A 12571-nucleotide genomic window follows, 5' to 3' on the forward strand; every position below is an offset into this window, starting at 1 on the left:
CAAGTGCTGAGATGAGATGCCAAACCTTTTTGATTTTCATTAGATTAAATACCACATTTAAAGTACGAATTTCCCCAACTCCTTAACACAGGCTCTTACCAATAGCATGTCAACTCTTGGTGATTGGGGTCACAATCACAACTCTGTCTCGTGACCCTTTGCTAAGTACTTCCCGGGGCTGAATGTGCATGAGGACGTTATTGGTATGCGAGTGTTCACGGTTTAACCGGGTCTGGCAAACAGGTTTCATTGCACCTGCAGCTTCTCGTGCATGGTAGCTGCTCCGGGGGCCCCGGTGTGAAGTTTCCGGAGGAGGGGAGGGCATGAATCAGCAACATGTGCTCTGCAAACAGCAGTGGGGAGGGCGGCCCAGATGCTACAGATCTGCCACAGGAACCCTGCCCTAAAATAACATCCCGAGACTGTTCCAACTTCACATCTCTCTGTGACTTCCCGTGACTTTGCGGTTCTCAGCAAGATCGGGGCATCTGTCTCTGGCAACGTTCTGGCTCCTCATCCGAGGCAGGCTAGAAAAGCCGATAAACCTGGGGAAAGCTGCATGAAATCTATTTCTGATGCGAGTTAAAGTAGTACCAGGCTCGCCTTCTATGAAAAAAAATTGGGGCTCCATGACAGGAATTTTCACGGGTGCCGAAGCCACTTGGGCCTCCTTCTGGGCTCCCTGACAGGGCTGGAGGGTGAAGAGGAGTGCAAGTCTCATCAAGACCCAAGTGCGGGGCTATTTTAAAAGCTAAAAAGTCTGGTACCTTCCAGGTCTTACGAAAACAAACAGGGAGAGGGTGCAATATCGGAGTGTCATGAGTGTGTCACAGAGAAACTTACCTTGCTGCTCTTTATTTCCTGCGACATTATATTTAATTCTTCGGTTAGCCGATTTTTCTCCCCGAAATATTCTTCTTTCAGCTCGGTTGTTTTCTGCGCCATCTCGCGCATTTCCCTCTGCAGCTCAGTTTCCTTCCCAGTCATTGCATTTACCTGAAATTTCATCTTTCATTAGGATCTGCTTTGGGTTACCTGTTTTACGCAAATTAATCACTCAGATACAACACACTCGTAACATTTCCTTTCACCTTCAGTAATAAAATGGAACCAGGCTAATCCTCCCTTTACTAATCCACTCAACTACTACCCTCAAAACCTACTGGCAAGCTTACCTTTTCTTCTCAGCCAAGGTTTAATAAAAGACGGCAATAAGGAAAGCAATGACAAGGAAAGATAATATTACAAAGTCTTAAAATCCTTCATAAAGGTATTAATTTGTATTAAACATAAACATTAGAGACCATTGTATGAGGTAGCATCTTATATTTTTATCAGTTCTGGGATCTCTACTAATCCCTTGATGCCATACTAATCTGCAAGAAACATGCCTAGGATTAGTTAAAACCAATTAAAGTCCTATCATTGGCATTTGCCCCTGACGTTGAAAGAGCCTGGCAGAATTTGCCAGATGACCTCTATCATAACTGCCATCTTTTGCAAGCTGTGTCAATACTTGAAATTCCTGGAAAATATTATAGTTATGATTGATCCCGTTTTCTGGACACTCCTTTTTCCTTTTAATATTTGCCCAGTAAAAAGTGAATTTGAAGCAATCATTTTCCTAGATCAGTATGTAAGCCTAGAGGGCAAAAACTTAATTTTTCATTACTAATTGAGCCCCATGATGGCAGATTTTCCCCTTTAGCCACCAGCTAACAAAACAAGAGGTTGCCCAAAGAGAAGGTGTAAGAGGGGCTGAAAGCGTAAAATCCCCAAGACATACCCTGGGTAGCACAAGGGTTCTGTTGGTTACTGTTACCTTTGATAGTACTTTCTCCTGAAGGCAAAAAGGCAGGGCAGGGGTAATTGGGCTCCCTCCTGACCCTCACTAGTAACTGTTCTAGTCTCCTTGGCAGTAGTTCCCAGCTGGGTATTGGGAAGCTATGACTCTAATGCACTGTAAGAAAGAGTACTATAATGAGAACCAGGAACTATGCCTAACCCAAAGCTTCTCCCGTGTCCAGGTGCCACGTTGAAAACCTGGCCTAATCCATAGAAGTGTCCCATGTAAATGTGTGCCAAACCAGAGTCACTACCGCTCGAGCCAACTCAACGTCCCGGAAGTTCAACGCCCCGCAAACTTAAAACCTCTACAGAGTTTGTTCCGATACTGCCGACACTGTCCAGAAGGAAATCTAATCCACACAGTGGTTTCCCTCCCTCGTGACTACATATTCAAATGTAGATAGGTTAAGCCACTTACTTTTTCAACAAAGGACACGTTTTCCATTTTTGTCAATTCGAGCTCTTTCTCCAGATCCCTGTGGGAATCCTGCAGTGCTTCTAAGGTGTCTTGCAAAGTGTCATTTTTGGATTGCAGCACTCGGATCTTCTCCTCCAATTCTACCATCAGATTTTCCAGTTCCACTTTTTGCTTCTTCCAAAGCTGCTGTTCTCCTTCCACCTGGGACAGTTTAGAGGCGAGCTGCTCTCGGTCTTGAACTTGGTTTTTCAGTATGCTGATTTCTTCGTCCTTCTTCTCTAACTTCTGTTTGCCATCTTCTACTTGCTGAAGGAGGCCATTCGCAGAAGACTGCACATTAAGGTAGTTATTCTTGACCTCGTCAAGACCTTGGAGCAACTGAGCCTTCTCATATCCAAGAGCATCTACTTGACTGCGTAGACTCTGTGCCTGGGCCTTCCAGGTGTCTTGGTCATGACACAAGGCTGCCACTTTCTCATTTAGCTCCTTTAATTGGGTTTGAAGCGTCTCCACTGCAATTTTAGATTCTTCTTTCATCTGTACCTTTTCTTGCTCTTTTTCTTGCAATAGATTTTCAAAGGAAGAATTTAATATTTCTAATTCAGATACCCGTCCTTGCTCCTTCTGTAATTCTTTTATCACATTTTCTTTTTCTGACCTTATATGGACAAGATCTAATTCCAAATCTCTCAGGGTTTGGGCCATCTCCTCTATTTTTGCTTTTAGAGTCCCCACCTCTGCTTTGGAATTCTCAGCCTCAAGAATCACACGCTCTTGGTTTTCCCTTGATCTCTCTAGTTCTCTTTCAAGGTTCTCTACTCTATCCTTAAGCAGGTCAACGTGATGCTCACTTTCTGTCAGTTTTCCTAAGACCTGGAGCTGTTCCTTTTCATCAGCTTCTAGGCGGACTTTCAGCTTTTCAATGCTGTTCCTCAGCTGATGTATTTCCTGCACTGAGGGGTCCAGACTCTGTTCTTCGACCTTCTGGATTTCTTGGTCATGACACAAGGCTATCACTTCCTCATTGAGCTCTTTCAATTGTGTTTGAAGCATTTCCAATGCAGCTTTGGATTCTTCTCTCATCTCAATTTTTTCTTGTTCCTCTTCTTCTAACCGACCTTTCAATGAAGAGAGTAGTGTGTCTAATTCAGACACCTGACCTTGTTTTTCTTGTAGTTGTTTTACCAGATTTTCTTTTTCAAACCTTATCGTGCCAAGGTCTAATTCCAGATCTCCCAGGCTTTTGGTCATCAATTCCATCTGTGTTTTTAGGGCCTCCACCTCAGCTTTGGAACTCTCAGCATCGAGAATCACCAGCTCTTGGTTTTCCTCCGACATCTGCAGTTCTCTTTCAAGGTTCTCGACTTTATCCTGAAGAGAATCAGCCTTACGCTCGCTCACTCTCAGTTTCTCTAGGACGTGGAGCTGCTTCTTGTCATCAGCTTCGATGCGGACCCTCAGCTTCTCAATGCCTTGTCTTAGCTGGTACACTTCCTCCTGTGTTGAGCTCAGCCTCACGGCAACCTCACCCTTCTCCAGCAGTGCACCCTCCAAGGCCTTGGTGACAGTCAGCTTTTCATGTTCTGATTCATGCAGTCTGGTCTGCAGGCTTTCAGATTCCCTTGCAAGTGACTCCTTCTCTCGACTCAGTTGTTCGATTTGGATTTCCAACTCACTTTTTACCAAAGACAGGGCCTGTGAGTCCTTTTCCACATTCTGCAGCTGCTCCTGGAGATGAGTGTTCTCTTCCAACAGCTTGGTGACATCGGAGGACAACGTCTCAATGAGCTGTGTTTGGTCCCTTACCTCAGCTCCAGCCACATCAATGTGACCTTCACCTTGATGAGATTCGAGCTCTCGGATTTTCTGCTTCATCTTTTCAGACATCAGATCCAGTTCTTTATTTTCTTTTGACAAAGTATCTAATTCTCCATGAAGCCGGTTTCTCTCACTGGTGACCACAGAGAGTTCTTCTTCAAGGCGGATTATAACGTTCTGCTGATTTTCATTGTCTTTTTCTAAATATAGCTTCTCTGTCTGAACTGTCTCTAAGTCAGCTTCCAAAGAGAGGGCGTGATGCTCAATGCTACCTTTTTCAGACTGGATCCTCTTTAGCTCATTTTCCACATCAAGAAATCGCTCTCTCCAGTTGTCGTTCACCTTGGCCACACTATCTTCAATAATTGCATGTGACAATTTATCTGCGCATATTTCTAAACTAGAACTGAGGCCTTCCAAACTTTCTGTTCTCTGGTGTAACTTCTGCTTGTCACAAGAAAAGGATTCCAATCTTTCACTTAGGTTTGATTTTTCTTTCTTGAGTTCCTCAACCATTTTTTCTAATTCTATACATGCTTCCATCTTGGCGGTTATTTGTGCTTTCTGTACATGGAGTTTTGAGTCTAACTCTTTTATTTCATTTAGTAAGCTTTCAACTTTTTTGTCACGTTCCTCTATGATGTGAAGTAACCTCAAATTCTCATTTGATGACTCTTTTACCTGCAGTTGAAGATTCTGAATGGTGACCTGGGTCTCCAGAAAATCCATAGGTACCAGAGCATTAGGACCAGAAAAGGACAAGTCAGAAATGCGTTCTAAACAGCCCTCGGTTTTGTCTTCTGCTGGGGTTTCTAGGGACTGTTCCCTAGACCATTCTTCTGTGAATCTGACTGGACTGGTCTTGGTTACTTTTTCCATCTCCAGATTGAGGTCCTGCTGAACACCTTCTTCACAAATCTGATGAATGTCATGTTTTGGTGTTCTCTCTTTAGTTTCCAAAGTATGTTCTTCTGATTCTTTCACATCACAGCTATTGTTTCCAACCTGAAGAGCCTGTAGTTGTAACATAAAATGAGAATTCATTTTATTTTTCAAGAGGAATCAAAATAGAATAAATTGGCTTAATTATTACTTTATAGAAACTGGCTTCTTGCTTCTGCTAAACACATCTCTTCAAATGGTATATTTCCCACCTCGTTCTTCTCACTCCATCCAAATATCCAATGCAATTAAACAAACATTGAGTAAGTGTTCTCCACAGGCAAGACACTGGGTAAGGTATTTATCACGAAGACAAACCCTTCAGGTCAGTTATTTGATCATCTAAATTATAACATACTTAACTTTCATAATTTTTTCTTGCTAGAGATATTCTTGATAGCCTACATATAAAATTTCTTTTCGTGATTATCAGGTAAGAGGCTAACAAATTCCATATAAAATGTTCAGCTTCCATCTTCGGCATTTACGATATTCTTCACTGAGAAAAGTTCATGACCAGATCATGACCAGATCCCCACCCCCAAGGACTTAATCACAGAGCCAGCACTCTCCATATTCTTGGATAAATTACATGGACCTCACCTTCTTCTCATCTATGAAATGGGGATCTACTGTTGTGACCACTATGACCGTCATGTCACCACCTGCCCTCCCTACCTTACTGAGGCAGACAGAGGGAAGCAAGTGAGACTCGCTGACGGTACAGCATTATTAGTTTAGCTGGTAGACTAGAAAGGGCAAAGTTACGACTAAACAATTTCATATTCCATAAAGAAAGAGATGTCTCTTTAAATGACTGATAAATCATAGATTTGTATCAGAGCAAGCTGATAAGAAAATTATTCAGTAATATGTAATAAACTCCTGCATTTAGTTTCATGACTTTAACTCTGTAATATTAAAATAGTCTGAAAAGGGCAAGAAAACTTAATATTCGTATCATATTGCCATCCATAAACTCTAATTTAATATTTAACTGTGGTTTATTAACTCACAAAGAGTGAAAATATACACATCCTGAAGATGACTTTGACTCCATAATATAATTTTCCCCAAGAGACTTTAAAATATATCTTTAGTAATTTCCCAAATAGTAATGTTTGAGTGGAATCATTATAGAAATTTACATCCCCCTGGTCCCAATCAGGCTTACTTTGTCCAAAGTTGTGCTTTGTTTAAACAAAACAAAACCTTTGGTATATTTTGTTTTTATACCCTTGAACTCTAAAAATATTTTATGTTTGATTTAATATAGATTTCAATTCAACAAACATTTCTCGAGTACCTACTGGGCATGTAACTAGAGAAATAGCATGTAAATCCCAGGTACTTACTTCTTCTATGTCAGGGCCAAGCAAAGACCGAGAACTCAAATCCAGACCTTGTAGCTGGAGTCGTGCTACTTCGAGCTCAAATGACAGGTGTTCAGTCTGCTTCTTTTCTGCTGCCAACTTGGACTCCATCTCCATGGTCACGCTTGTCAGCTTCTGTTGCCACTGTTCATTTTCTGACAAATACTGCTTCCTGAGACAGTCGAGCTCTTCCCTTTCAGAACTTAATAATTGCTCGAGCTCTTTAATTTCCTTATTTTTCATAATCTCCTGACTTTCAATTTTGTCTTCTAGCTTTTTGAGGGATTCCAGGTACATCTGACAGAGGGTCTCAAGTTCTTCAACACTCCTTGCTGGGGCAGACAGAATTTCTTTCCTGGTCAGATTCTTCTCCTCCCCTGGACTGCAGCAAGATCCTTCCTCTATATTAGACTGGTTTGCTGAAATAGTCCCTTCTAAATTGTTCAAAAGTGATGTTTCTCCTGTCTGGTCTAAAAGGTCTTTGCAAAAAGAGGATTCCCCCAAACGTGTAAGGCTAGGGCTGTCTGTCACACAAGAGAATGATAATGACAGAAAATGCCCTTCCTTGGGTCCCAGCATCTCCTCCTTTACTAAGTCACCTTGGAAGTTTCTCAGACTTGTTGACAAGATCGAATTTTCAGCCTTTAATGTGTCCACATAAGACTGTAGCTCTGACATCTTCGAGCTCACTTGACGGTGCTGATCATATAAAACTTTGTGTTCGCTTTGTAAAGACGAGAATTTCTCCTGTAATTCAGCGAAGTGCATTTGGACTTCTTTGTTGGACAATGTCAAGTGCTCATAACAATTACTGTCATCCAAAGGATTGGAGGACGCACGTTTCTGCTCATTTTGTCGTTCATCAGATTCACCTTCCACCATGTCTTTCACCAACTCACCTTGGAGAAGGTCATTTTCGTCATTTGGTATTTTAACTTCATTTACTAGTTTCTCCATCTCCTCTGCCATTTTACTAGTTGCTGTGATGCATTCTGATCTTGAATCATTCAGCTCAGACATTAGCTCAAGCTTTTCGACCTGCAGCATCTCACACATCTTCTCTAGCTCACTCAGCTTGCTCATTGCTGTTTGTAGAGAGCACTGCAGAAGCGCATTGTCATTTTGACTTGCTGACAGCTCATGAAGCACTGAAATATACTTTTCTTCTGTACCTATGTCACAGTCTTTAGGGCCACTAAGTTCTTGTGACTGAGAGTCTCGTTGCAAATTTCCAGTTTCCAGTTCTATTCCAATTGTCTGTAGTTCGTGCTGTAGGCGTTCCTTATCCTTCTCACTTTCCTGAAGTTTCAATTCCCTATTTCTCCTCTTTGCTTCTAATTGCATCAGCTGTGCATTATAACAGTCTAGAGAAGGATCTTTAACCTCAAGATCCATCGGAAGTTGAACATGACATTTATTTATCTCACTCTCTCTTTCTACAGAGTCGCTAATTGCTTCTGATTCTAGAATTTGATGCTCTTGTTTCGTCTCCATTAACATCATCAGGTGCTCATTCTCTTGCATTAAGGCATTAAGTTCCCTTTGCATCTTACTGTGTTCTTCCTTTAAGGTCATGATTTCTTGCTTTAAGCCATCCGCCTCGCTCTTGGAATTGTTTTGGATATCCGCAATCTCCGATCTCAGATCTTGCTGCACTGCCCCCAACTCCAGTACTAGATTCTGGTTTGTTTCTTCAGCTAACGCTAATTTTGTTACAAACACTTCCTGTTCCCTTGCAAATGTTTCCTTTAGATGGTCCAGTTCCTTTTGTCTATTTTCACAAGCACTAGTGCACTCATTTAGCAAGCATTCTAACTGAGAGTTCTTTTCTTGAGCTGCTTGATATTTTTCACTAAGATCCTCAAATGCACGTCCTGTTTCTTCACATCTTTGTTGTAAAATAAGTCTTTCTTGCTTATACTGATTGGATAACTCTGAAATGCTTTTATCTCTTTCATCTATACAGTTTGAGAAACTCTCACTTTTTTGGAGTAAGTTAATCTTCTCTTGATTTAAGGTTGCATTAATTTCCTTGAGAGTCTCATTCTCTTGGGTCAGATTTTCAATTTCCTTTCTGTTTAAGGAAATAGTGGAACTCATTTCCTTTTTCTCCGAGCTCAAGGTTTCAGACAATAGTTGTAGCGCCTTTAGAGATTCTTGAAGTAAATGGTTACTCTTTTTTAATTCTTGAATCTCTGCTTGCTCAGTTTCTAATTTTTCATTCAAAAGTTGGATCTCTCTTTCCTTGTTCTCCAGGGCAACTAAAGTTTCAGCAAAAGCATTCTGATGAACAGAAGTGTCTTCTTGTAACTTACTAATGCGTTGACTTGTTTCAGCCACAAAACTTTGATGCATCTGCTCTGCTTTAATGAGATTTTCTTCTATTTCTCCTCTGATTTGCACCAACTCTTCACACTGCTTTTGTAGATCTGAGTTCATCTGCTTTTGAGACTCTAATGAAAACTCGAGAGACAAGACTCGATTTTGTAAGATGGCTGAACTTTTTGGACTTGGGAGTGCTTCTAGATGGCATTTGCTCCTCTCTGAAGGCGTGCTTCCTTGTTCTCCAATTATATTTACAAAGGAATTATTCATTGCAGACTGCTGTTCAAAAGCCAAAAGACTTCTGTGATGAGCCTCATTTGTCACAAGAGAAGAGTCTTTGGATTTTAGCAGATCCCCGAGGCTCTCGTATTCAGCCTGCAAGTCTTGGTAACGCTGGTCTTTGTCTATGACTTCACTCGACAGTAACTGCAGCTTGTGTTCGAGATCTTCCACTTGCCCAGTAAGCTCAGAAATCTTCAGGCACATATTCTCTGTTTCCTTCTTGTGTTTCTGGTCCGAGAACTCGGCTTTCTGTTGCAGGTCTGCGTAAGCTTGTTTCTGTGTCTCTACCTCCACGGTCTTGCTGTCTATCATGTTGTGAAGGTTTCGGATCTCAACATGGAGGTTTTCACTTTCCATCTCCAGTGTTCTTACTTTCTCATTGTATTCGTGACTTTTTATTTGTTGTGTCTTGAGACAAGTTTCCAAGTGATTAATTTTACTCTGCAAGCTTCCCTTTTCTGATTCCAGCTGACTTAAAAGTTGTTCGTTTTCACTTTTCCAACGAGCAAACAGAGTCTTCTCTTCTTTCAATTCTTCATATTCTTTCTTTTTTAACTCCAAGGCAATCAGTAAAGCTTCGGACTCTTTCTCCATTTTGCTTAACTTATCGTTCAGTTGTTCAATGTGATGCTCCCTTTTCTTCAAAAGGTCTTGAGAGCAATCTCGCTGCTTTTCCAGATCAACCAAGGCAAGCTTCAGTTTGTCTAAAGTCAAGGAATTCTCTTGCTGATTGACTTTTTCTTGAAGATCTCTTAACATGGTTTCCTGAGAGGCATTCTTAGCTATTAAAAAAAAAAAAAAATCGGTTGTCATGTTTTTAATAAATATTTATTCTGCAACAATTCTAAACTCTTTTTAAAAAAATCCAAACAAACTAACAGCTTCTCAAGCCCTGTAACAATCAGAATTATTGCCTGGGTACCTCCTGGAAAGTAGATCACCTGATAATTATCTGAGCTTACAAACAGACAATGAGGAAATGGTCCTTATAAGGATAAGAGGGACCCCTGGGAGGCTCAGTCCGTCAAGCGTCTGCTGTCGGCTCAGGTCATGGTCCCAGGGTCCTGGGATGGGGCCCCACATCGGGCTCCCTGCTCAGCGGGGAGCCTGCTTCTGCCTCTGCCTGCTGCTCCCGTTTGTGTCGTGCTCACTCGCTCTGACAAATAAAAAAAAAAAAAAAAAAAAAAAAGGATGGCAAGACATTTCTTCATCTTCTTTCTAAACTTAGTGAAGTGTTGCTGCATAAAAAAGCAAGAGATTATTTTCCTAAGTACTTGAAACTTCTTTTCTATGTTCACAAATGTGTATTTTTCCCCTTCTGAAATACTTATTCAGAGAAAGAAACCTGTGAGAAGAGAGGCATTGAGGTGGAAATATTCTAGTTCACTATGGAGTAATTCTGATGCCCCAGGAAAGTGGGTAATTATTGCACCATGTTAGCCAAATATCCATAGGCTTGGACTTAAGTACAAAAGAGTAAATGATGCTGTGTATCAACAACCCCCAAGGCCTATAGGTACTGTTGAGGAACAATGTCGCCCACATCCCAGCCCCTCACCGTTGGTGTCTATGAATAGGACGATCAAATGGAAGATTTTCCAGACTCCACTGCTACTTTGTTTTCCCCCTAGGACCTCATAGCTACCCACGGGCCCCTCCTAGTTGGAAATACGACAGTGCTTTCATTCAGCAGTGATGGGAAGGCTCCATGTTCCTCAAATACGTTGGGGGAGTATAAGCGTTGAGAATCTCAGTAGAAAATGATAAAGCTAGCATGTATGATAAACTCACTTGTTACACTACAAGGAAAACAATTCCTAGTTTTATTTTATTTTATTTTTTTAAGATTTTATTTATGTATTTGAGAGAGACAGAGATAGCAAGGGAGAGCGCAAGAGGGGAGGAGAGGGAGAAGCAGACCCCTGCTGAGCAGGAAGCCTGATGTGGGGCTCGATCCCAGGACCCTGGGATCATGACCTGAGCAGAAGGCAGACACTTAACCAACTGAGCCACCCGGGAGCCCCCAATTCCTAGTTTTAACCTGTTAATCTCAGTCTACCTACTGAGAGTTGATGGCCCTTGTGCTTCTGTCTTCCCAAGCCATCATTCCACTTCACTTGTGAGGAACTCACACGACGACACTGGTGACCAACACTGAAAAATGCCCTCGCCCTTCCTTTTCTTATAGTCTTCTTTCAAGAAAGCTGAAGACTGACATTTTTACCCTCTGCTGTGGAAGAATTGAAAGCCCTCTTACAGAGATCAGAGTTTAAAAGAGAAAGGAGTCACAGAGAAGTGTGGCGCACATTCCACAAGGCAGGTTAAAAGAGGTCCTCGAGGTGCAAATACACCAGCTGAGAAAATTAATGTACATAAAGACATACAGTACATACAGATACATGTGAAATGGTGGGCTCTTGTGCGTGCAGCATTATACGGTGTCTGTGCGGGAAGTGAGGAAATAAAATCACTCAGTCAAGTAAGTCATCGAAAGAACAATGGTCATTAAGGGCTGGGAAAACATGCATTTAATACAGGATTTTTCCATCATCTGGGAAATGATAACAAGCAAGGAGATGAGCTGTCTGGATAAAACGAACAAACACACTTGAGACACAAAGAATAACACTCTGGGGTGAGAGACAACGCCAACAATTTACTATTGTATGGAGAATATTTACCCTTCTGGTTTCACAGGGACTCCGTGTGCTCCAATTAAAAAAAAAAAAAAATCTAACTATCACTCTGAAACTAAAAAGTGGAAGAGAGAAAGCTTTCACCACCTCAACGGCAGACATCTTTCTGGGAAGATATATAGAAAAATCGAAAAACGTTTCTAAGGCCATCCATCCTCCCTCATGGGATATCAGCTTAGAAAAATACCTCCAAACGCTCAGTTTACTTACCCCTTATTTCTTCTGCCACATTCTGGCTCTGGCTCAAACTCTGTTTGGCCTTCCTCAGCTCTTCCTCCAGGTGGCAGACTTCTCTGGCCCGCTGCTCAGACTGACCCTTAAGGAGGCTGTATTCCTTCTTCGCTTCCTAAAGCACACATTTAATTGGTTATAATCAAAAACACTCAAGCTAGTTATGACTTCTGCCTTATAAGGGTCCCTAATAGGACTATTTGTGTATCTCACTAGGGGAGGAATCTCACTTTCCCTTTGAGCACTTAATGAAGTTAGACATTCTTACTTCAATCAGATGGTTTTATGAATAGAACTCAAAACAAAAGCACAAACCCCAAAATGGACAATAATCTTTTCCCTTCAAGAAACACTTCTTTGAACTTTCTGGATGTCCCTGTGCTTGTTAAAGAGTTAACTCATAGGAAAATCCTTTGTACAAGATCCTCAAAGAAACACGCTCCAAGCTTCCATCACACCTGAATGATCAAATTCATTTTTGCAAAGATCTGATGTGCTAATAAACCAAAATGCACATGACATGATTTTTTATTTTTCACTGTAAAACCATCTTAAGGCTTACTGTAATGAGGATGTCCTTATGAGCATTACGTTTTTATTAAGAAAATCTACAGTGTGCAAGATGCTGGGAAGGGTGT

The 12571-nt window shown here is 41.4% G+C and overlaps 1 protein-coding gene across 1 annotated transcript in view; it reads right to left on the bottom strand.

The window, feature by feature from the left end:
- CENPF (centromere protein F) overlaps positions 1 to 12571 on the bottom strand; it is a 64762-nt gene that overhangs the window by 14400 nt on the left and 37791 nt on the right. Inside the window, exons 11-14 of the mRNA XM_026509143.4 lie at positions 11913 to 12048; positions 6382 to 9788; positions 2267 to 5098; positions 844 to 996 (exon numbers count right to left, since the gene is read on the bottom strand). Coding sequence (XP_026364928.2) covers positions 844 to 996; positions 2267 to 5098; positions 6382 to 9788; positions 11913 to 12048 — 6528 coding nt within the window. The remainder of the gene's footprint in view (positions 1 to 843; positions 997 to 2266; positions 5099 to 6381; positions 9789 to 11912; positions 12049 to 12571) is intronic.

Source organism: Ursus arctos, unplaced genomic scaffold (genome assembly GCF_023065955.2).
Source record: "Ursus arctos isolate Adak ecotype North America unplaced genomic scaffold, UrsArc2.0 scaffold_2, whole genome shotgun sequence".
NCBI classification, from domain to species: Eukaryota; Metazoa; Chordata; class Mammalia; order Carnivora; family Ursidae; genus Ursus; species Ursus arctos.